This window comes from Cervus canadensis, chromosome 6 (assembly GCF_019320065.1).
Source record: "Cervus canadensis isolate Bull #8, Minnesota chromosome 6, ASM1932006v1, whole genome shotgun sequence".
Lineage (NCBI taxonomy): Eukaryota > Metazoa > Chordata > Mammalia > Artiodactyla > Cervidae > Cervus > Cervus canadensis.
Window position 1 is genome coordinate 65,775,706 of NC_057391.1, and position 26,103 is coordinate 65,801,808.

The following is a 26,103-nucleotide window of genomic DNA, read 5'->3' on the forward strand; positions in this document are numbered from 1 at the left end:
TGCCTCTTAACATAAGGTTCTAATATGAATAGAATGTTACTTTGTGGCATTCCTGACAAAAATGCATTTATCCAAATTGAATCATGAAAAACAGTATACAAACCTATACTGTGGAATATCATATAAAGTAAATGTTTTTCGTCAATAGTATTAATGCCATGAAATCGAAAGAAATATTAACTGTATTTTCCAGATTCAAGGAGACTAGAGACATGACAACTGAATACAAAACGTGATCTTGGATTTTCTTTTGCTGTGAAGGGCATTATTGAGGGATTTGCCAAAATCTGTAAACAAAGTCTGTAGATTAAAAAAAAAAAAGAAATGGTAATTTTCTGATTTTCACAGTTATAGTGTGGCTATGTAAAATGATGTTCTTTTTGGGGAAATACACACGTAAGTATTTAGCAGTTTAAAAAATGCTGACGGCTTTCCATTTAAAATCAGATTAAAATTCGAACCATTATGAAATCTGATTCCATATCCACCTCTCTGATTTCATCTGTCACTCTCCCCTTAAGGCCATACGGACCTGACAGTTCCTATAATAAGACAAGTTTATACTGAAATAACAATCCCAAATCTCAATTTAAGTATCACCCATTTGGAAAGTCATTCCTTAAGTAACAGGTTTAAAGTTCAAACTTCCATTGTCTCTCTTTTTTAACCAAAAGGTGCAACTATTTGCCTATTTACTCTCCGTTGCCTGTTTCTTCTCATTGAGTGTAAAGGATGAGGTCCTGTCTCTTTCATCGCTACATCAGCAGGGTGTAACTTGAGTACTTGGGACATACAGCGCTCAACAAATAATATTTAATCAATCTTATCCTTAATTCTACTAGAGTTATACAAAGAGTACTAATCCTGTAAAATTACGACCTAAGCCCAGAGGTGATACCCTTAGAAAGCAAGAATGCAACTTTCTTCCTTCTTGTTAGAATATGTGGATGATGGGGTTGCCTCAACATATTGGGTTAGAACCAGGCCGCCAATGGTGGAGAGGGACCTCTCCCCTACCGTTTTCTCTGGCCTTTGTAAGAGCATAAGAACATCTCTCCGTTTTGCTTTAAAAAAAAAAATAAGGAAGCGAAAGAGACGGATAAAAGATAAATAATAATTCCCAGGAAAAGGACTGGCGCAGCTTCTCAAGCAACCAGAAGACAGAACGACATCTACAAATCTAAACCGGAGACGAAACAACCAGGAGCCTACCTAACCCCGCGAGATTGCTTTTGTACGTGCGCGTTACTCGCCAGGTGCATTTCCCGCCCTTGCCCCCGCCCCCCTCCCTTTTCCCACAATCCTCTGTTCCGTGGACCAATGCTCCAGGAACGAGTTACAGAAAAGGCTATTGGTTGAAAGAATAGCCAATGAGAGAGCTTGTTACTAGTCTTTTGCTGTGGTGTTGGGGGATCGCTTTAGGCCTGAAGCCGTAAGCGTCCCAGTGATTTTAGCAGGATGAGCTCAATCGGCACCGGGGTGAGTTCTTTGTTTCTCTGTGTGATAGTCTAGTCTAAGGGTTAGCGTGGAAGGGAACGCGGACAGACCGCGGTGGGTGCGCGGACTCGGGGTCCTCCGGGACTGCCTGGGGGCAGGTGGGCCGCTTTCAGTTGTGCGGTGCCCGGCGGTGTAGGCCCGCGCCTGCGGTGACTGTGACTTGACGCTTCTCAGCTCAGGTGTAGCGGGCTTGGCCGCGCAGCATTGAGATTTGGAGCCGCTTAGGTTGCTGAGTCACTTTCTTTAGCCACTTAGGGAAACCGAAAGTGGAAACTCTTGAGGCCTGAAGTGGTGTGTGCGCGCACGCTGTGAAGGACTTGGACAACAATTAAGCTCTTGAGCACCACTGAGGCAAGGCGCCTTCAGAGTCCAAAGTTTGTGACGCCGCTTTCCAAGAACCTCTCCCCCCCTCCCCACCCTTGCAGTTCCTGGGGTGCTGCTGACTCACGGATTCTCTGTCTTAGCTTCGAGGGTACCGATGGACCTCTCTGTATGAGTCCCTGGAACTTTCTCAGAACTGATAAGGAAATCTTATCTAAAAAGCGGAATCTGAAGAATCTTTTCCATTTTTTCCGTTGTCCCAGCTTTTCTCGTAGAGAAATAAAAGCATTGTGAGGTCTCAGTACCGTAAGCGTTTAAATGATTAGCTACGTACTTAACCGCTTCTTTGAACAGACAGACTGCAGGATTTTGGAGTTAGATTGGTTAACTTGTTCGGCCTACTAACTTTTCTTTGTTAAACGTACTGCATATATACAGTCTTCGGCTTGCTCCTTTTATGTATTTCCCCATATAGAAAACATAATGTTTAGAAATATTTATTGGTTGGTTCCACTAGAGGCATTGGGTAATGGGTTTCTCAGTTCATTTACTCCCATTGTGCATAAGATTTTGATTCTCACCATTAGGCCCAAATACTGGTTTTCCGAGTTGGTATAGAAAACATAATGTTTAGAAATATTTATTGGTTGGTTCCACTAGAGGCATTGGGTAATGGGTTTCTCAGTTCATTTACTCCCATTGTGCATAAGATTTTGATTCTCACCATTAGGCCCAAATACTGGTTTTCCGAGTTGGATAATAGGCAATTTATACTAAGGTTGTCATACCGTTTTTGGATTAGTTGATGCTCAGTAATGCATGTTGTAGCAAATTGACTTTGCAACTACATTAATGTTACCCTAGATTAATAGTGTTCTGAAGGGTTCTACAAACCTTTTAAAAATTTTTGATAATATAACTAGGTGAGAAATTTTGAGTATTAACGGTGGTAAAGATCTTCGTTTAGCAGACCAATTACCCTAGATTAATAGTGTTCTGAAAGGTTCTACAAACCCTTTAAAAATGTTTAATAATATAAATAGGTAAGATATTTGGGTATTACCGTGGTAGAGTTAAAGATCTTCCTTTAACAGATCAACAAGCTGAGAGGCAGGAAGCACCACTGTTTAAGACTTAACACCTGTCTTGTCCCAAGAACTCCGGATGTGAAGACCTGTCTTGGTATTTCTCTCCACTTGATTGTTTGATAGGCATTTCAAATGACATGTCCAGAGTAGATCTCTTTTCTTCTTCCGTTGCCATTTTGCATCTCCTACAATTTACATTTCAGTGAATGGTTCAATTTTAGTCGCTTAAATGAAAAAAAAAAAAAAAACCTACGATGCACTTCTGATTTCTTTTTTACTGTATTCCTAAAGCCAATCCATTAAGCACGGTTTTTTTTTACTGCACCCTCAAAGAATAACACCTTCCATGTCTTTCTCTCTTGTCTAAGACACTCCCTTTGTAATACCCTATCTCTGCTTCCACTCTTGTTTTCTCTATAATTCATTTACCAGATGAACAGCATTTTAAAAAAAAATTAGAACCTCTTCCCCTCACCCTACCTAAACTCCAGTGACTTTCTGTTGCATTTAGAATAAAATGTAAACTTCTTGCTCCAGCCTAAAATAAAAGACTTAGCATAACTTGGCCCTTATTTGCCTCTAATATAGTTTACTCTTCTGTTTACCATTTATGGTGCTCAAGATGCAGTGGCATTATTTCCTTTTCTTAATTTTGCTCCTCGTATTTCTACCCTGAGGTCTTTTATGCCAGATGCCAGGACACTCTTTCTCTATATTCTAAATGAGTAGTTACTTGTCTTTTAGGTCTGGCTCAGCTTAAATAACATAAATATAATTGCTATAGCATTGCCTTCCTTGATCAGGTAGTCTGTGGTATTCCCTGAGACCGTAAGTTCACTTTGTCTTATTTTTCATCATAGAACTGTTTATCTCCAGCACCTGGATCTGTTTGAGGTCTGATTTGAAAATGAAGGACTTTAAGAATGAGTAGTCTTTGTATTTCCTCATAGTGACTGACATATAATAGACGCTTATTAAATATCTGAATGCTAAATGCTGTGTCCAAGCTCCTTTAGTTCATTACTGCCACAGCTATGAATTAAAATACTTAAGTGCTAACGAGAAGCCAGTGTTGTTTCTACCATGGTAATTTTTTCAGAAATGAGCCGTGTTCTGTGTGGGAAAAGTTCTGACTTTACCCAGGACTGGTATTCATTGCTTGTCAATAGCAGAAATCTAAAGTGTATAACTTTTCTCTTAGCTGCTGTTCCTGCTCTGACATGCTTTCCCTTTCTCTTCAAAGCAGAATCTTCACTGAGATTGAACACACATTTCTGATGTGTAAGCCATTTAGGAAAAAATTGTTATTACTGCCAAAGGTGCATCCTTCTAAGCTTGTTATTGCCTTTTCCTTGTAGTATGATCTGTCAGCTTCTACATTCTCTCCGGATGGAAGAGTTTTTCAAGTTGAATATGCTATGAAGGCTGTGGAAAATAGTAGGTAAGAAACAGTGTTTTACTTGAAATTAGTGTGTTTTAGCCAGGTATTAAATGTCTCCTCTTTGTTTTTGTTAATTAGGCTTTGTTATGTTACTTTGGCACAAATAATACATGCCCTAAAATAATCTCAATTTATTAGTCATTTCCAGATTTCTCTTTATGCCAGCTCTCTCCATATGACTGTATTTCCAGTTGACTCCAGAATTACACACTTACACATTCTACCATGTCTCAAGTGTATAAAGCCAAATTCATCAACATCTTCGCTAGCTCTTTTTCAGATTCTTGACTTACATCATTGGTGTCCTTGGCCAACAGGTTTGTGACTTTACTGTCTAATCTTTTATTTCCTTGTGTTTTCAGTGCCCTGTGCAGTTGGTCACATGATCATCTCAGGAGGGATATTTTTTATTTTTCTCTTCTGCTGTTATACTCCAAAAGGTGTAGGACCACCAAGATATTTTCCTTTTGGATTAGTTCCTTCACTCTTTTTTTTTTTGTCTTAAACAATGATCTTTATTTTTACACAAAGCAGTACAAAACTAGGCAGTTCCTTAAAGGGTGACTTGGAACTAGAAAACTCACCCTGAGCGTGCAAGTGTTTGTGTTAGTCGCTCAGTTGTGTCCCACTCTTTGCGACCCCCCATGGACTGTAACCCACCAGGCTCCTCTGTCCATGGGGTTTCCCAGACAAGAATACCTCAGTGTGTTACCACTTCCTTCTCCACACTCTTGTCTTTTTTGTTTAGAGTAATTCACTAAAATGACCACTATAACATCTTAGTTGAATTACCAGCTTGTTGACAAATTCTGAGTCTTATATTGAAGAATTTTTATAATCAATTATATGATCATTAAAAAAAATCACTTCTAATTGAATAAAGTCTGCCAAGGCAGGTTTCATTTTTAATTTTTTTATTGAAGTATAGTTGATTTATAACATAGTTTCAAGTGTATAGCACAGTGATTGAGTTATACATATATCTATATAATATATATATAAGTAATCACTGTATTTTTTAATATAAAGCAGCTTTGGGATGAGATAAAAGATTTAAAAATTTTTCTTTCATGTCATTCAGCTCTCTTAAAAATTTTTTTTTTATTGCTACTAAATAAGCTGTGTTGATGTTTGAGCTCAATGTTTTGAATGTAATGAAAAGTTGTGTGGTAGGAAAATGTTTTGAGAATATTAGAAAAGCCCATGTGTAGATGTAGTTTTCTTACTTTCTACTAATACCTTCAGTATTCGATCATGGGATTTTCATAAGGTTACAGATAGTAACTGGTCTTTGCATGTGCTGGCACACAGCCCTCAGTGTGTGCATACTACGTTGCTTCAGTCGTGTCCGGTTCTTTGTGACCCTATGGACTAGCCCGCCAGGCTCCTCTGTCCATGGGATTCTCCAGGCAAGAATACTGGAGTGGGTGGCCATGCTGTTCTCCAGGGAGATCTTCCTGACCCAGGGATTGAACCCGCGTCTCTTAGATCTCCTGCATTGGCAGGCGGGTTCTTTACTACTAGTACCACCTGGGAAGCCCCATAGCCCTCAGTAGATACTGAATAAATAGATGTTTATTTTTTGTGTGCCATTTTCTTGGTGGTAGAAACAAGATGTATAGATTTCTAATGGTTTATGAAATAGTATTTTAAAATTTTTGAACAAAAATACATTTTGAGTCTTATGGGATTTGTTAGTGAAGCTAGTTGATTTTGTGTTTAAATGTTATAGTTTTATAGATAGCAGTACTTACAAACTGTCAGTATCTGATAATACAGTAGAAGTGAGGCTGTTAAGAATTTTAGGTTGAACTGTATTTGTCATTGTGTACAAGGCCTGAAAGAGTTCAGAAGAGAGTCAAATTCAAGAAAAGTTGACATTTTTCCCCCGTTGGTAAAAGAAGATAGGCTTTTTGGCCAATGAGTTGGAGAAAGATTTGAGGAAGTTTATTGTTTTCCTTTTCCTCCTTTGCGTCCTTGCATTTTCATTGGTGTTAAAAAACTGGTAGGAGATGTCTTGACTAAGAAGAACTGGAGATACATTTTGAAGCTATCTGTAACTGAGAAAATTGAGATTGGGCTGTGAGGTCTGTGTATTTTAGCAATTTGTTTTCTATAAATTATTTCTAAATATGACCTTAAACAGTTACATTTAATTTTGGGAAGGTCATGTGAGCAGTTACATTTAAGCAAGCTTAAATATAATTTAAAAAACTGGAAACATTAAAAATGAGTATTTTTCTACATAAAGAAAAATTACTTGGAAAGTTCCTTTTTAAAAGGGACCTATGTCACCTGGTATGATAGAATATTGGATGAGGATCAGAAGATGTGAATTTTCCTGCTAGCTGCTGCCAAATGGTAATAATACATAAGGTTCCAGTATTCAGTCCCCTGAATGTCACTTTTTTGTCTGTAAAACTGGGATGCGGACATCTAATCTAACTTCCCATACCTCACCAGAAAAATGAAATTGGAAATTTTTAAAGTGTTCTGTGAGCTTGAAAAAGTGAATGTGAAAGTTGCTCAGTTGTGTCCGACTCTTTGCGACCCCATGGACTATACTGTCCATGGAATTCTCCAGGCCAGAATGCTAGAGTGGGTAGCCGTTCCCTAAGTGGAAAAGAGAAAAATTAGGTGTGAATCTTCTTAAAAGTGAGACATATAGACTGAATCTTAGAAAACATTTAACCAAATAATTTTAAATGAGATTATATGCATGCATTGAAAGGAGAGAAATTGTTTTTTAGTGTATCATTATTTTTGCTATTTAATTGGAGTATAGTCCAAGGGACAGTCAAGTGTTTTCTCCAACACCACAGTTCAAAAGCACAAATTCTTCGGCAATCAGCTTTCTTTATAGTCCAACTCTCACATCCATACATGACTACTGGAAAAATCATTGCCTTGACTAGACGGACCTTTGTTGACTAAGTAATGTCTCTGCTTTTTAATATGCTATCTAGGTTGGTCATAACTTTCCTTCCAAGGAGTAAGCGTCTTTTAATTTCATGGCTGCAGTCACCATCTGCAGTGATTTTGGAGCCCAAAAAGAAGTCAGCCATTGTTTCCACTGTTGCCCCATCTATTTGCCATGAAGTGATGGGACCAGATGCCATGATCTTAGTTTTCTGAATGTTGAGCTTTAAGCCAAATTTTTCACTCTCCTCTTTCACTTTCATCAAGAGGCTCTTTAGTTCTTTTTCCCTTTCTGCCATAAAGGTGGTATCATCTGCATATCTGAGGTTATTGATATTTCTCCTGGCAATCTTGATTCCAGCTTGTGCTTCTTCCAGCCCAGCATTTCTCATGATGTACTCTGCATATAAGTTAAATAAGCATGGTGACAATATACAGCCTTGACGTACTCCTTTTCCTGTTTGGAACCAGTCTGTTGTTCCATGTCCAGTTCTAACTGTTACTTCCTGACCTCCATACAGATTTCTCATGAGGCAGGTTAGGTGGTCTGGTATTCCCTCTCTTGCAGAATTTTCCACAGGTTATTGTGATCCACACAGTCAAAGGCTTTGACATAGTCAATAAAGCAGAAATAGACGTTTTTGTGAAATTCTCTTGCTTCTTAGTCGTGTATATATGTCAATCCCAATCCACATTTCCCCCTTTCCCCCCTTAATATCCATATGTTTGTTCTGTTTGTGTCCCTATTTTTACTTTGCAGGTAAATTCATCTATACCATTTTCTAGCTTTCACTGCTGCTGCTGCTAAGTCGCTTCAGTCATGTCTGACTCTGTGCGACCCCATAGATGGCAGCCCACCAGGCTCCCCTGTCCCTAGCTTTCACTAGAAAGCGTTATATGTGTGCATTAATATATGATAACTTGTTTTTCTCTTTCTGACTTACTTCGCTCGGTGTGACAGTGTCTGGATCCATCCACATGCCTGCAAATGGCACAGTTTCATTCCTGTTTATGGCTGAGTGATATTCCATTGTATGTATGTATATACCACATTTTCTTTTTCCATTCCTTTGTTGATGGGACATCTGGTTACTTCCATGTCCTTTCTATTGTAAATAGTGCTGCCGTGAACAGTGGAGTGCATGTATCTTTTGAATTATGATTTTCTTTAGGTATATGCCCAGGAGTGGGATTGCTTAGTCACATGGTAGTTACATTTTTAGTTTTTTAAGGCACCTCTATACTATTCTTAGTGGCTATACCAGTTTGCATTCCCATCAACAGTGTAGGAGGGTTCCCTTTTCTCCACACCTTCTCCAGCATTTACTGTTTGCGGAATTTTTGTTGATGGTCATTCTGACTGGTGTGAGGTGGTATGTCATTGTAGTTTTGATTTGCATTTCTTTAATAACTAATGATGATGAGCATTTTTCATGTGTTTGTTGGCCATCTTTATTTCTCCTTTGGAGAAATTTCTATTTAGGCCTTCTGCCCATTTTCAATTGGGTGGTTTGTTGATACTGAGCTGCATGAGCTGTTTGTGTCTTTTCAAGATTAACCCGTTGTCACTGCTTCCTGTGCAGATGATTTTCTCCCATCCTGAGATTGTCTTTTCATCTTCTTTATGGTTTCCTTTGCTGTGTAAAAGCTTTTAAGCTTCATTAGGATCCATTTGTTTATTTTTGTTTTTATTTTCATTATTTATTATTATTTTTTGGCCACGTCTGTACAGCATGCCAGATCTTAGTTCCCCAACCAGGAATCAAACCTGTGTGTCCTACAGTGTAAGTGTGAAGTCGTAACCACTTGACGACCCGGAAGTCCTAAAGATAAATTCTTTCAAAGAAAGAAATTCAATCTTGGGGATTTAAAAGTCAAATATTTTTGAGTAGCTGTTATGTTAGGGACAGGAACTACCAAAACAAATAAGAACATATAAGAAGATACTTAAAACACTATTAAAAAAACCTATATATGATGATCATAACTATTTTATAAAAGTATGCCCCTAGAAGGTAATATGCAAAAGAAAAAAAGGAGTTAAATTATAATTTTTCAGTTTATCCACATTGAGTGGACAAGATATGAAAGGAAGATTGTGCAACGTAATTGTGAGACTAGATTGTTTAGAACAAAAATGTACACAAAATTGTGGTCTTAGGACATCCTTATACTTGGAAAAAAAAATCATTAGAACCTCGATGAGTATTTAATTAAGTAGGCTCTTAGGTTCTATAAGTATTTACCATAATGCTCACCCCAAAGAGCATTTATTTATGCAGGTTATTGGTTCATCAGTATTAGAAATTAAAACCAAAAAATAAAAAATACTTCTTAATTTATTTAAATAACAGTGATAAAATTGCATGTTAACAAATAATTACATTAACATTTATTAAAATACTTAAGTAACAATAACATTTTTAATGAAAATTACTTTTCCAAAACATGGGGAAAAAGTGTGGTGAGAAGAGTTGCGTTGTTTTACATTCTTGAAAATCTCAGTGATGAATTGAATCTTAATAAAAGGCAGAGTCTCATAGTTGCTACTACTTTAGTATGTTGTAACTTTTGTTGAAGTTTGTGCAACAAATCAGGCTTCATATACATACATAGTTGGAAAAGAGAGGAGTCATTTAATAGTTTTATGCGTGTTGTTTATTTATACTGTACCATACTGGACAAATTTTAGTTTTGTAAAGGTTAGTTGCAGTGTGGAGTCTGAAAACGTAATAATGAACTTTTTGTACTATTATTAAAATCTATTGCACTGTCTTGTACTTTGCATGTTTTATCCATGCATGATTTGTAACACTGTATGTTGGCCATTTGGAAAATACTGGTTCACTGAGTTATAACAGACCTTCCAAAGTAGACATATTTCATTATTAACTGTTAGAAACATCACATTTTTTAATATCACCACCAATATGTTTTGCAAAACTCCAGTTTGTGTTTGAAAACTCAGATTTTATCACTGTCAAGAAAATACTCTCACTTGTTTTCCTTGAAGTGACAGGCTCATTTTGTTCATTTTAGAAAAAAGTCTGCCACATACCTAAGTGAAAATAACCGTAGTTATTATTCTTTGATGGTAATAGCAGATGTTCCTTGAAAAAATTTACACCTGAAAGCAGTTTATCAGTGTTACTTCCCGCAGGCAACCATCATATTTTGATGTGCAGCAGAAGTTTGGCTAACTTGATTTTTGTTAGAATAATAAAAAGACAGATACTTAAGAATTAATGTCTAATATAATTAATTACAACTTTATCATGGACATTCTTAACCAAAAATGGTTTTTAAAAAAAACAAACAGCATAGCAATAAAAAATACAATGAATGGTATTTACTGCTACTGTTTATGGTCAGCCAGTACCATTGGTGCAGACATCCACACAATGGAGAAAGTCAAGTGAGATGTTTCTGTATTTTTATAAATATATTTTTGACCTGACAAACCATACTTTGAGAACTTTTGGTTTAGGGAAAAGGACATTTTAGATTCTGAAAAATGTGGAAGATGAGAAATTGTAATAATTGGGAAAGGCTGTCTGAGACTATTCAAGTAAACTTGCAAAAGTTTGTGGAAATTTATTTAATTACGGAAATTTATTTAAATGTGCTGTGGTGAGGAGGAATTGTATTCTAGTACCCAGGATAACTTCAATAAAGACTTGAAAGCAAAAATGGTGTTTGAGGGACGACAATGAGGTTGAATTCAGCAGAGCACAGGATTTATAATATGAAATTGAATTAGCTAGATGGGCTTTGCAGATTCTTGGGAGTTAGGAAATTCGGACCAAGGAATTTAAACTTGAAGAGGTACCTGAAGTGTGGGGGAAGGAGTGTCTGAAATTCTTTACAAAATTTGTGCATGTCACTCAGTTCATTTTTCTGGTGGTTTCTTATAGAATTCTCGTTAAAAGAATTAGATTTAAAGTAATTATTTTTTCTTGAAATGGCGGTATATAATTTCTCCACATTTTACTTGTTTTTTTGATCAATTTTGTTTTAAACAGTTGAACAGAATGTTTATTCTTTTACACTTACTGTAAGCAATGCATTGTTAATGCAGAAAAGGCAAAAGAAAGGAAAAGAATAATCCACCCAGATTAGAAACTGTTAACTCTTTATTTTGTACGTAGCCTATCATTTATATGCATGTTATGTACCATTTTTAATGGACATGACTAGTCAGCATTTGTCATAAGATAGCCAGCATATGCTAGATACTGTGCCACTTTTTACACATTTTGTTAGGATCTTTTTTCATTTGTGTATTATTATCTTTCCATGTCATGATATGAAATTTTTTTTCTTTTGGTCACATGATTGTTTATATGGATCTAATTCATCACACTTTAGGATGTTTGCCCTTTCTAGTTTTCAAATGTGTTTGCTTTAAAAACTTGATATGTTCTAAGAAACAAATTTGCCTGTTTTTTTGTTTCTTTTTTTAACTTGAGTTTACAAAGTTTCTTTTATTTTCAGTTAAAAAAATTGATTTTTTTTTTCTACTTGTTTCAGTACAGCTATTGGAATCAGATGTAAAGACGGCGTTGTCTTTGGGGTAGAAAAATTAGTCCTGTCTAAACTTTATGAAGAAGGTTCCAACAAACGACTTTTTAATGTTGATCGACACGTTGGAATGGTAAGGTCACATTTAAAAGTGTTCCTTTTTGCCTTGTCCAGTTTCTTGTGATGTAATTAATTGTAATATATCAAAATGTAATTATAAGAACCTTTTATTACTTTAGCATTGAGGCAAAAACAGATCAGAGAGCAGCCATAGAAATAATCAGAAAGTTACTGGTTTATGAACAGTTCACTGTCTAAAAGAAAGGTGCATGCGTGCATGCTCAGTTGCTCAGTCATGCCCAGCTCTTTGTGACTCCATGGACTGTAGCCCACCAAGCTCCTCTGCCTATGGAATTTTCCAGGAAGAATACTGGTAGCATTCTTATAACCCAATTGGAGATACATACGAAAAACCAAGTTGAAGAAAATGAGGAGGGTAGAGGTGTGAGAAGATTGGGTAAAAAATCTTGGCACCATAGATTGCCAGTCAAGGCATATGCTTGAGAGGCAGTAAGTCTTTAGTTTTTTGTCTCTTTTCTGGGGATAACTGTCACACTGAAGTTTTATCAAAAAGAGAATACCTTTATAGTAAGGTGGAGTATCAGGAAAGGATGTCTGATGAAAGGAAAAGTGAGCACATCCTTTTTAGTAGCTTCATAAGCGTCACTATATTTATTTCATGCAGCTATATTTATTTCATGCAGCTGGTATGACATAAATAGATTACTGGGGTATACTGAAGTCATCCTATATCAATATCAGACTTTCTTCAGTAAGTATAACAGTCCAGAAAAAAGAGAAAAGTGATTTTTGACCCTGCTTTCTGTAAAGTCAAGGAAGAAAAGAGAATATGTATTCTGTGTGCTAGGTAATATGCCAGAAGTTCTTTATATAAATTATCTCATGTAATCTTGACAAACCAGTGAAAGTAATATTAATCCCATTTTTACAGATGAGGAAACAGACTCAGCTGGTAATGAAATATGCTGGGATTTGTACTTGAGTCTTCATGGTCTGTGTGTTACTCTAGAGCCCGTTCTTCAGGGTGAGATTCTGTAGGGTCCACTCATTCTGCTAAAGTATTGGTAGCTTTGTTATTGGTATTTCTAAATAAGATGTGTTACACATAACACAGAAAGGACTAGCAAAATATAAGCAGTAAACTATAAAGCTACAGATACATTTTTTTTTCCTTCAATTATTAGTTTTTCTGAATCTGTTTTCTCTCCTGAACAGATTTATTACTGCCAGTGAAACTGGTGTTTTCCTGAAACTTGGCCAGATTGTAACCTAACTGGTAGAAGGGAATTAGTGAATTCTGCTTTCTTTTACTTAGTAAAAAAGATAGCTCTCGGTAGATGTATTTTGAAAAAAATCATATAAGCCTATAGGTAGTTTAGTGGTGCAAAGATTTTCCTAGAATTTTCAGATTTGTCCCATTTGTTATTAAAAACTGATGGCATTCCTTGCAACTGGAAATTGGTAAAACATTAGACATTGAAGAAGGTTGGAGAAAAGAAGGATTGATAGTCTGTCTCCACAATTGTCATCTTCAAGTGATTTGACAAATTATTAGACTTCACAGTGAGTTTTATGCAATGGAAGATTATTTAAATCATGAAAATTACTGAGTTACTCTAAACTCCAGTTTCCTCACCTGCTTAGCATGTTATGAGTGATCAGTAATGGATTAAGGATTTTCATAATCATTACTATTACTAGGTAGCAGTAGAAGAGGCTATTAAAATTTTTGATAGAATTTATTCTGCAAATCTTCTTATGTCAGTGGTTTCCAGTACCTGTAACTGTTTCAACATGTCTGTTTTCATGGCTTCCCTAGCGCAAAAGAAATACCCAGTGGTTCTGTGTTTTATATATGTAGGTCTAAATCATGATTTATGTTTTTAAAACTTAGTAGCTATAAAAACAAAACCTCACCATATGACAGTAAAATAAAAATTTTTTATTTTCAAACAACCACAACTACTAATGTGTACTCTTCAGTTTCTTAAAGTTTGGAATTGGATTAGATGCTGTGCCTCACCCCACCCTGCTTCCTGTTTCACATTGATTTTTGCACAGTGCTTATTTTCTATCACGGCAGCCCCAGCTTCTCAGTGATCCGATGGCATTGAAAGGAATGTGGAATGGTCTGATGTTGAAACTGAACTACTTCAATATGTGTTTCCCCAAAAACTTAAAATACCCCACAACTCTGAGTTTACTGTAGTTCCTGGGATATCTCAGCATGTGGTTTGGTAATTGCAGTTCTAAGCCACTAGATTTGTGGTTTGTCATGTTTTGGTTTTGCATTACAATTTATTAGTATGCTGAAAAAGAAAGGAGGTTTGAGGCTACGCCTTTTAAATCAAAACTTTTAATAACTTTTTAAACATAGAATGGCTTTAAATTAAAAACCAGTTCTAACCAAAACTCATGGTTTTACTCTTCTTTGTGGTTGTTTTAGTCTTTATAATGAAGTTGGAAATAGGGAGACATGGAGTTTTTTTAATGTCATCATTTGACAAAAGAATGAAGTCACAATTTTGGGAAATTTCCAAATTGTTATCCCATACTCAAGCATCGAAATTCCAGAATGCCTTGCAAAGATGATGGTTTAGTCACTAAGTTGTGTCTGATTCTTGAAAGACCTTTAAGCCAAACTAATTTATTCTAATGATGATGCTTGTTAAAAATATCAAGTTAAGTCTATCACAATCACATACTTTTGCTTCATTTGTGATAGAAATGTTAATTGGTACTTTTTTTTTTTTTTTCCAGGCAGTAGCAGGTTTGTTGGCAGATGCTCGTTCTTTAGCAGACATTGCAAGAGAAGAGGCTTCCAACTTTAGATCTAACTTTGGATATAACATTCCACTAAAAGTAAGTTGATAACAGTTGAGGAGCCTCTGGAACAACAAGAGAAAAATCTTAATAAACTCTTCTGTTTTCCCCCCTCAGCATCTTGCAGACAGAGTGGCCATGTATGTACACGCATATACACTCTACAGTGCTGTTAGACCTTTTGGCTGCAGGTATGAAATTTAGTGAGATATTCAGCGATATCTGTACTATAGTTATCTGTTTTCCCAGCATCTTATTAGCCTTTTATACCCTTAAGAAATGAACTTTCATCAAGAAGTACTTGAACTTTTTTTTATTGTATCTATGTGAGATGATGGATATTATCTAAACCTGTGGTAATCATTGCATTTCACAGTGTATATAAATCAAACCTTTATGCTGTGCATCTTAAATTTAATGTAGTGATGCATGTCAATTATTTATTAATAAAACTGGGGGGATGGAATTCTCTGATATTAGATCCAGACATTTTCAGGAAGTTGCAAACTGATTTTATTAAAAAGATTTTTAAAAATTTAATTTATTTTGGGGTCTCCGTTGTTGTGCAGGCTTTTCTCTAGTTGTGGAGAGCAGGGGCTACCCTCTAGTTGTGGTGCGTGGGCTTCTCATTGTGGTGGCTTCTCTTGTTGCCGAGCACAGGCTATAGGGCCCACGGCCTTCAATGCTTGTGGCTCCTGGGCTCTAGAGCACAGGTTCCATAGTTGTGGTGCATAGGCTCAGTTGCTCCACAGTATGTGAGATCTTCCCAGATAAGGGATCAAACTTGTGTCTCCTGCACTGGTAGGCAGGCTCTTCACCACTGAGCCACCAGGGAAGCCCTGCAAACTGATTTTAAATAGAGTCCATTTGTTGTTATTAAGTAGCCAATGGTACTGACATCTCAGTTTTCTCATTAGTTTCTGTCTTGTCTTCTATAAGCAACAGGTAAAATGCACTTAAATGGGAATTGGTTATATGGTATTCTGCACATGCAGTAGTAATATGAAGCTGCTTTCTGTTTATAATTTCAAAAAAATCAGTAATTCATATGATTGTTCAATACCCTAACTTTAATTTTGTTGCATATAAAAAATACATTGAATCAATTTGGATTATTGCAGAAAAATAATTGGAGGAATATTGGGGAATAGCCAAGAAAGAATGAAGGGTGGAACAAGAGTTTGAGGTAGATTCAGTGTGTTCATAGCAAGAATTTTGTTCCCTTGGCTTTTTCATGTTTATGCCTTTAGCTCTTGGGCCCTCATGTTACTTGTCTGTCTGTTAGTACTCCTTTCCCTGCAGTGCTATCCTTGCAGGAAAGGTTGATTAGAAAGTTTAATACTAAACCAAGGCACATGAATTTTGAACATTTTCAAGTATATACTTATTTTTATCCAAACTATATTATCAAAGTGCTTACTGTCAGTTATATGGGTATTAGTCAATGTTTATCTTAGAAAGTAAATTGTATTTTTATCATTGTACTTTTTAATACTTTTCTGGTATTAAGAACCATGGTTTAAAATTACTAATTTACTTTTGTGCAGTTTCATGTTAGGGTCTTACAGTGTGAATGACGGTGCACAACTCTACATGATTGACCCATCGGGTGTTTCATATGTGAGTTAATTTTGAATCATCTGAGATTCTATTTCCAGTTTAATGGTCTCTCATTAGCACTTAAGTCATATTCAGATTATATGTTTCTTTAATACTCATTTAACATTTTCTTATTTAACATTAATAACGAGAACCTATGGGTATGAGACAGTGAAGATTTGTGACTTTTTTTTTGGACTATGCCGCATGGCATGAGGGATCTTAGTGAACTGACTAGGGATTGAACTTGTGCCCTGTGTGTTGGGAGCGTGCATTCTTAACCACTGGACCACCAGATAAGTCCCAGATTTGTGACTTTTAATATGCTACTGTAGAAACTGCATGGTTTAGTTGCTGAGTCATACCCAACTCTTGTGACCCCAAGGACTGATAGCCTGCCAGGTTCCTCTGTCCCTAGGATTCTCCAGGCAAGAATACTGGAGTGGGTTGCCATGTAGAAACTGCATAGTCAACATAAAATTTTGAATATGTGCTATTTTATTACCATAAATATTAGCAGAGTCTCTAAAATGAATATAATGCCCTCCCTTTTGAAGCTTTTTGGGTTTTTTGATATTGTTTTGGGGTTTTTTTTTTTGGCTGCACCACATGGCTTGTGGGATCTTAAGTTTTCCAAACAAGAGTTCAACCAGGAATGTAACCCAGGTCCATAACAGTGAAAGCCTGTGTCCTAACTGTTGAACTGCCAGGGAATTCCCCAGTACAAAGGATTTTAAGTGGGATTTCTTGGATCTTTCTCTAATAATCTTTTCTTAAAGTGTCTTCTGAGATTTTAATGGTTTTTATACTCATTAACAAAATTAAGGCTCTTTAGGTTTTGTCATTACATACAAGTATAGTTATACAAGTATGAATGGGCATACTTAATTAAAAAAAAAAAAACTTTACAATATAAATTAGGGAATTCCCTGGTGGTCCATGGGTTAGGACTCCATGCTTTCACTGTCTGCTGGTTTGGGAAACTGAAAATTCCACAAGCCGCACTGGTGCTGCCAAAAAATGTGTATATATACATTAAGAAGGCTTTAAGTATTTAACTCTTAGGAATTCTTTCTTTCAAAAATTGTGTGTGTGTGTGTGTAAAATGATATAATTTGTTTTCCTTTGGATATTTCTTGAAAATAATCCAGGTCATTCTATACTTAAGTTTGATATTTTAAACTTTTTGAGTCCCTTGTTATTCATTTCAGTAAATGTCTTTTTACTGTATTTCTCCATATGTGCTTTTGAATGTCATCTAGCATCCTTTTATTAATCTTTAAATAGAAACAGTAGTCATTAATGACTTATGATAGTATATTAATAATACTTTTTTTTTTTTTTGGTGTATATTCTTTTTAAATAGGGTTATTGGGGCTGTGCCATTGGCAAAGCCAGGCAGGCTGCAAAGACAGAAATTGAAAAGCTTCAGGTAATACCTTTTTGTTGTTTAAAATTCTGGTATACCATTATTCTCTTGTGGTTAAGTTTCATCACCACAGACTAAAGCTTTTGGTCCAAGTGTGGTTTGCCATTTTAAGTCAAGCTTTCTGAAGCTGCTAGATTGGTTGAGCAGGAAAGCTGGCAGCATATTATCTTTAGAGTTGTATCATGGGTTCTTTTGATTCTGATGGCTGTCTAATCTTTTTTTTTTTTCATTTATTTTTATTGGTTGGAGGCTAATTACTTTACAATATTGTAGTGGGTTTTGTCATACATTGACATGAATCAGCCATGGATTTACATGTATTCCCCATGATGGCTGTCTAATCTTAAAAAAAATTTTTTTCATATAATTTCACAAAATCCTTGAGACCCATTCACCAAACCCTGTGCCCCTTAGGTTCAGAACTTTGGTCTTTTACTCTATCACTTCTTTCATCTAGAAAACGGCTTTTGTCTGAAGTCTTACACATTAAAGTCTTTGCTCCTTTGCTTCTCTTTCCTTTGTTCCCAACATCTATTAGTGTGGGAAAAGTTTCTTAAAAATTTCCTGGCTTTCCTTTTAGCCATAAATTGATCAACTTGACATTGAAATAGTACCCACCAGCTCTTCACTGCTTATCAGAAACTTCCTTAAAAGACAGGCATATGATTTAGCAGTATTTTGGTAAATTACAGTGACAAAAATTTCTTGTACATTTAATGTTAATGCTGTACTGGAACTTTGCTCAACTAATTCACTGATTCAGCTTTTTTAATACCAGGCTTCTAGTGCTTGGAACTTAACACCAAGTTCTAGACCTGTAAAAGCCTAATCAATTATTTTAGGATTGATAAAATTGACAAAAGGACCTTAGAGATCACTTGGCCCAAGTCCAAGCCTGGGTTAAAACACACTGGCTAAATAAATAAAATGAAAAAAAAAAAAACAAAACAAAACACCACACTGGCTAGAGTCATAGACTATTGCTTACAAACAATCCAAGACCTTATAACTCTTAGACCAGTGGTCTTTTCTGTCATATATTCTTTTCTACTAGGGCTTATAGGATATTGAATGTAGTTCATTGTGCTATACAGTAAGACCTTGCTGTTTACCCATTCTGTATATATAATAGCTTACATCTGCTAACCCCAACGTCCTACTCCATCCCTCCGCTAGCCCCCTTCTCCCTTGCAACTACAACTCTGTTGTCTATGCCTGTGAGTCTGGTTTTGTTCCTTTGTGTCATATTTTAGATTCCACATATAAGTGATAGTATACGGTGTTTGTTTTTCTCTTTCTGACTTACCTTACTCTGTATGATAATCTCTAGCTGCAGTGCTTTTTAAAGTTTTATTGGAACATAGCCATATTCAGTCACTGGCTGCTTTTGCTCTAGTACAACAGTGGAGTTTGGTAGTTGGAATGGAGACTGAAAACCTTATCCCTATGATCAAAGTCTAAAATATTTACTACTTGGCCCTTTAACAGAGAGAGTTTGCCAGCCCCTGCTCTCAGTCATGACTCTGGTCTGCTTTTCTACTTGTGTTCTGTTTACCAAGAATATAATTTTATAAAATAAACTTTACCAACATATGTAAAAATGTATTTGATATTTAAGATGTATCGCTTCAAGTTTAAGTTTGCCTTTGTATGTTACAATTAATCTACTAAATATAGAACTTAAACTTATAAAGACAAAAATATGAATATTGGTATTTTCCTTTTCTTCACCCCCAATTTGCCATGAAAAAATTTAATCAGAAATTCAATCAGAAAAAATACCATACAACAAACATCTCTGTCTAGATTGAACAGTTGTTGCTTTCCAATATTTTTCCTATTTCTATGAGCTGGGGCATCAAGATTTGTAAATATTAAATACAAAAAATAAAATATTAGTAAGCTTAATTTAGAGATACAGTAGTTAAACCACCTCAAGTTTGGATTGCTGTTTATGACTGTTCATTATTTTTTCACTATTTTCCATCCTCCACATATTCAGAATATGAACACCAGGTTTACGCATTTTTAAAAATTTTGTCAAATGTGTTCAGAAACACATATACTAAAAAAATTCTGCATTGGTTACTTGCTGTACCTTTAGTGTAACAGACTTTTCTGCCAGGCATCTAAAGGCTATTTTTCTGCCTTGATTTCCATATGTTCACTTTTGCAGTTCATTTATCTTCCTCATAATTAAATCAGATAAATCTGTGTTCCAAGACTCCACTCAGATCTTGGTTCTTCAGAGCTTTCCCTGACATTTTGCAGTTTTGTCTTGAACAGTTTCATGAAGGATAATTTATCCCTGTTTATCTAGCATGGAGAAGTATTTGTGGTTTGTTTGCATTTTATTATCCTGAATTCACTATAAAGAAAAAAAAAATTTCTTGGTAATCTTTTAAATGTCAGGGTTGTCCTGCGAATAAATTCATAAAGGAGTCTAGATTTTTATAAACTTTAATATATTTCACAAAATTATTGGTGCCCAAGGCTTTTTTTGCATAATCATTAAAAAAATTAAACAATAAAAAACTTAAGTTCTGGTCTTTTTGAATTTCAGGTTATTTTCCTTGGTTTTATATTTAAGAATCTTAAGAGCATAGGTTACTGATAAAAGTTGCAAAAAAAAAGTTGCAAAAAGAATCTGAAAAGTTACACAAGTGGAAAGTGTTCTTCCTTTGACTCATAACATAATGAATATATATTTTATTTTCTGTAGATGAAAGAAATGACCTGCCGTGATGTTGTTAAAGAAGTTGCAAAAATGTAAGTTGAAATTTTCCTTAGTATTGACAAATATTTCACTTGACCTTACCTTATACATTAATCCTAAGAGGCTGTTTTGTTTGGAAATTAGTTATTGCATTAACGTTAGAAGGTGAATCCAGCATTCTGAGAGGCTTCATTTTAAGTGACAGTGAACAGGATGGGAAAAAACAGCTTTTGATTAAAATACACTCCTGTTCAGTTGACAGAATTCAAGATTTGGAGGATATAGTGAACCTCTAGAGACTTCATTTGCTAGCTTCCGACTTCTTAAATCTCAAAAGTCCCAATTATATCAACCTTAGCTTACAACTTTAAGGTCTACAGCTGAAGTTCTTGTAACAAGATGAATAGCAGTATTTCAAAACATCTAGAAATAGCTAAAGAAAGCCTAAAGTAGTTTATGTTACAGATACCTAGGGTAGAAAGCTGTGTAACAGTAGTAGTAAGCAGCAATAATGCCAGTAAAATCTCAGTGACCATGCTTCAAAATACATTATTTTTTTTAGATCAAAGGATGCAGGCATCTAGTATTTCAAAAAATCTGATAAAATGCTAGTTTTTTAGTCAGCTTTTCAGAGTTAGAGTAATAAACGTAATATTCCAGAGAATTCATAACACCTCTGTCCACATTAGAACTACGTCATCATTGTCTAGTCAGCAGGTTTTACATCTAATAATACATGCAAGGGGGAAAAAAAGTCCAGGAGGGTCTATCATATGATGATAAACCTATTATTTGAATGATACTCTTAATCTCTATACTGATAGTTGTAACAAAATATTAAAATCACAAGTGTTTTATAATTTTATACTAATCTACCACTCTCCTGCTACTGACACCCTCCTTCCCCTACTGCCTTTTTACCACGAGACCCTTGCCCTTTCTTGTGAAGGGGAATCCATTCCATTCTGTGATTGTCCTTTATTAATAACGACAACCTAGAGGACACTGGCAACTGTAACATGATAGAACTAATAAAAAGTAAATAATCCTCATTGAATTGTGCAAGTTTTTTTCCTTCGAGAACTCTTCTGGATATCAGTTCTTACCACAGCTTTTATGTTTATATTCTGTGTAGGAAAGCCATTCTTTGATCATTTAATAAAATGGAGTACTACGCATCTTTTAGTTCTAGAAAGTTTAAGATGCTTTCTTATGTTACAGCTGTTATAGCAAGGCTTTAGGAATACCCTCCAAATTACTTTTGCTACTTTGTTGTGAAAGATGGTAAAGTATAAAATAGAAAAAAAGCTTTGCTGATAACTTTGTACTTCTGTTTTTTAAAAATAATTTTCTTTTTGGCTGTGCTGGGTGTTCATTGCTGCTCAGGCTTTTCTCTCATTGTGCACAGGCTCCTCATTGTGGCCTGGGAGCTTCAGTAGTTCCAACTCCCAGGCTCTTAAGAGCACAGGTTCAGTAGTTGGGGCCCATAGTATGGTTGCTCTGCAGCATGTGGGACCTTCCCATGTGCTGCATTGGCAGGCAGATTCTTTACCACTGAGTCCGAGGGAAGCCTTGTTTTTACTTCTACTTTTAATATATTGTGTGACACTGCTTCCTTGTTTGCTGCAGCTTGTCTTGTACTGTTTAAAGGCCAGGCTTAGGGACATCCAGAATAGTAAAGGGGTTTAAAAATATTCCTGCCAAGAAAGTGCAGAATGAAGACTTTCTGTAAGCTAATAAATTAGTTTTTGTTTAAAAATCAGTTAATGAATGGAAAATACCAAATATCCTGGAAAGGCACAGGTAATAGCTTTCTCCCATTTGAATGTTCCTTATGAGACATCTTTTAGTTCTGTCTCTGAAAGAATGTATCAGAATGAACAGCTTGGGTTGTATAAAGGTATATGGTATAGTGAATCCTTCATAGTGTTTTTTATCAGTCCTAATTAATTTTCATATTATAGACTATGTATACTGTGTGTATAATTTTATAAATACTTATATAAGGAATGGATGTTGATTTGCTGAGTGGGTATGTGAACTATGTAGATGGCCAAATGTTAATTTCCTCTTTCTGTTCTAGAATTTATATAGTCCACGATGAAGTTAAGGATAAAGCTTTTGAACTAGAGCTCAGCTGGGTTGGTGAAAGTAAGTGATTACTCTGTACTTATTTGCTATCAGAGTCATCAGTACCAAACCTAATTTACTATAGGTGCCTTTTTTTTTCAATCTTAAAAAAAGTTAGTAATGGCCTGTACACATAGAAAAGTACACAAAAAACAAACAGCATGAATATATTAGTGTAAACACTAATTTGGTGACCAAGTAGACCAGCCTGCCAAATTACCCTTCACTTCAGTTCAGTTCAGTCACTCAGTCGTGTCCAACTCTCTGCGACCACATGAACCGCAGCACGCCAGGCCTCCCTGCCCATCACGAACTCCCAGAGTCGATCCAAACCCATGTCCTTTGTGTCGGTGATGCCATCCAACCATCTCATCGTCTGGTGTCCCCTTCTCCTCCTGCCCTCAATCTTTCCCAACATCAGGGTCCTTTCAAATGAGTCAGCTCTTTGCATCAGGTGGCCAAAAATTATTGGCGTTTCAGCCTCAACATTAGACGGGAGTCTGCATATAAGTTAAATAAGTAGGGTGACAATATACAGCCTTGACATACTCCTTTCCTGATTTGGTACAGTCTGTTGTTCCATGTCCAGTTCTAACTGTTGCTTCCTGACCTGCATACAGGTTTCTCAAGAGGCAGGACAAGTGGTATTCCCATCTCTTTCAGAATTTTCCACAGTTTCTTGTGAGCCACACAGTCAAAGACTTTGGTATAGTCAATAAAGCAGAAATAGATGTTTTTCTGGAACTCTTTTGCTTTTTTGATGATCCAGCAGATGCTGGCCATTTGATCTCTGGTTCCTCTGCCTTTTCTAAAACCAGCTTGAATATCTGGAAGTTCACGGTTCACATATTGCTAAAGCCTGGCTTGGAGAATTTTGAGCATTACTTTGCTAGCATGTGAGATGAGTGCAGCTGTGCAGTAGTTTGAGCATTCTTTGGCATTGCCTTTCTTTGGAATTGGAATGAAAACTGACCTTTTCCAGTCCTGTGGCCACTGCTGAGTTTTCCAAATTTGCTGACATATTGAGTGCAGCACTTTCACAGCATCTTATTTTAGGATTTGAAATTGCTCAACCCTTAGGCCTCCCATTAAGTCAACAATCCTTACCTTGTCCACAAAGGTAACCACTGTCTTGAATTCCAATAGTCAACTGGGCTGTTTCCAGTGTTTACTGAAATGAATAATGCAGCTGTGCATGTCCTTTACATCTACTGTGGCATGCATATGTAGTAGCATTTTAGAAATATATGTTAAGAGTGGAACTGCTGGATCATGAAATAAGCATTTCATTCAATTGCAGTACTGGCCACAGTGTGTTCTGACTGCTGGGTGCCTTTCTAATACAAACAAAGCTAGAATAAATTTAGGGATATTAAGTTCTGCTTAATAAGAGACTATATAAAGTTGTGAGTAGTTTATTTACTTTGAAACATCCATTGCATACAGTATTATTGGGAAGTAACCTTTTTTCTTTTTAGGAAGGCAACCATAGGGCTTCAGGGACAGATTTTAAAATCTAATCATGCTGTGAATAAATTGTTGTTCAGTCGCTAACTCATGAATCTTTGCAATCCCATGGACCGCAGTATACTAGGCTCCTCTGTTCTCTACTATCTATCTGCTGGACTTTGCTCAAATTCATGTTGAGTTAGTGATGCTGTCTAACCATTTCATCCTCTTCTGTCCCCTTTTCCTTTTGCCTTCAACCTTTCCTAGCATTGGGTCTTTTCCATATCGTTGGCTCTTCACATCCGGTGGCCAGAGTACTGGAGCTTTGGCTTTAGCATCAGTCCTTTCAATGAATATTCAGGGTTGATTTCCTTGCAGTCCAAAGGACTCTCAAGAGTCTTCTCTAGCACAATTCAAAAGCATCATCAGTTCTTTGGCACTCAGCCTTCTTTATGGTCCACCTGTCACATTGCCATGACTACTGGAAAAACCATAGCTTTGACTGTGTTTGTGAATATATATATGTGAATGAATCCTCAGGATTTATAGCACCAGGATAAATCATAGCATAATTTCTTTATTGTAAGAGCTTATGAAGCACAAAGATGAAGTCAAAGAACCTGGTATTACCTATGGATTGGCTAGATTGTTTAGTCTTTTCAAATCACAGTGACAGTTCTCGTTTTTAATTCATTTAAATATATGACTTAATTTACAGTAACTAATGGAAGACATGAAATAGTTCCTAAAGATATAAGGGAAGAGGCAGAGAAATATGCCAAGGTAAGCCATAGCATGAAAACAGCTCAAGGTAAAAGCATCATGGAAATATGTTGAATTCTATTAAATAACACTTAAGAGTTGAGGTGAACTAAACGAAACTTTCTAGGTTATCCTCAATGGGGATAAAGTTGCCCTGGTTCCAAAATATTTTTTTTGTGCATGTGAAAATGGCAAGGTTTTTTGAGAATGTTTAATGCTTTCATACTGTGTGTATCCTATCAAGAATATAGTCATTGATAGAGCAGGATGTACTTAAGACATTCAAGTAAAGTTTAACATTCTAAACCAGTGTTCCATTTTACTTATAAAGAATTTTGAATGACAAGCACTTAGATTCAGGTTGTTATAGCAGTGCTAAAAATTGACTTTAAACACTTTTTCTCTTTCCAGGAATCTTTGAAGGAAGAAGATGAATCAGATGATGATAACATGTAACATTTACTTGTATATTAAATTTCTAATACAGTCCCATGTAACTATTTAGCCCTTTGGATTATTACATACCACTTTTCATTAAATTTTTGTCTTATAACGATTCAAGTTTGGTTAATATTTGCCTGACAGAACTGGTGGGGGTAATTGAGCACCTGTTTATTCAGCATTAAGATGTAGCTTTATGCCTGCTGTAAAATTCCTTAGTTAAAAATACTGTAGATGGAGGCTTTGGAATCAGATTAATTTAAAACCCCATCACTCATCTGTATCATATCCTGCTGAACTGTCGTGTTTTGCATCTACCAGCTTCATAGGTAATTGATACCACTGCTCAGTTTTGTGTTTAGTGAAGTAATTGTTGGTTAACAGCCACTGTTAACCTTTAGAACTTTATTTTATTTTGAGGAGTGGATTTAAGGGTTCACAAAGTCTCTATTGTGTCACTTAAATTTCTTGATCTGTAAGTTCAAATTAAAAAAGCCATATTTTATGCTTAAGAATATATTAGAATGCATGTGTAAGTGCTCTGTAAACAAAATACTGTTATTGAGTTTATAATCAGTTTTGTGGCCTTCAAGGAACAGTAGCACTCCCAGGAGGAACAATCTGAACTCAGGCCAACTATGCTAGGTATACACACACCCTATACTGGCCTCACGCCAGTATCACTCCATTCAACTGTCATACTTTTCTGAGGTCAGAGTTTGGCAGTAGGGTGTTGCTGGACTTTGAACATTTGTATAGTTCAAACAGCAAATCATGCGAGAATAGTTAACTACTATACAAACAACTCAAAACCAGTTCTCATTATCATGGCTGCTTTTATGTAAAATTATCTGCTACATTTTACTACTCGTGTATTTAACTGAGA

The 26,103-nt window shown here is 35.9% G+C and overlaps 1 protein-coding gene across 1 annotated transcript; it reads left to right on the forward strand.

The window, feature by feature from the left end:
- Positions 1 to 1,350: 1,350 nt before the first annotated feature.
- On the forward strand, positions 1,351 to 25,334 carry PSMA3 (proteasome 20S subunit alpha 3). The gene is made up of 11 exons (XM_043472200.1): positions 1,351 to 1,479; positions 4,265 to 4,347; positions 11,797 to 11,920; positions 14,629 to 14,730; positions 14,809 to 14,882; positions 16,239 to 16,311; positions 17,657 to 17,722; positions 20,442 to 20,488; positions 22,519 to 22,586; positions 24,733 to 24,797; positions 25,188 to 25,334. Exons 1-11 carry the CDS (start codon positions 1,459 to 1,461, stop codon positions 25,230 to 25,232), a joined length of 768 nt encoding a protein of 255 aa, XP_043328135.1. The 5' UTR covers positions 1,351 to 1,458; the 3' UTR covers positions 25,233 to 25,334.
- The last annotated feature ends 769 nt before the right edge of the window (positions 25,335 to 26,103 follow it).

Coding starts and splice junctions, on each gene's coding strand:
- PSMA3 (XM_043472200.1), top strand. CDS start 1,459: ATGAGCTCAATCGGCACCGGG. Junction 14,883..16,238: donor GTTAGACCTTTTGGCTGCAG/GTATGAAATTTA, acceptor ACTTTTGTGCAG/TTTCATGTTAGGGTCTTACA. Junction 16,312..17,656: donor ACCCATCGGGTGTTTCATAT/GTGAGTTAATTT, acceptor CTTTTTAAATAG/GGTTATTGGGGCTGTGCCAT.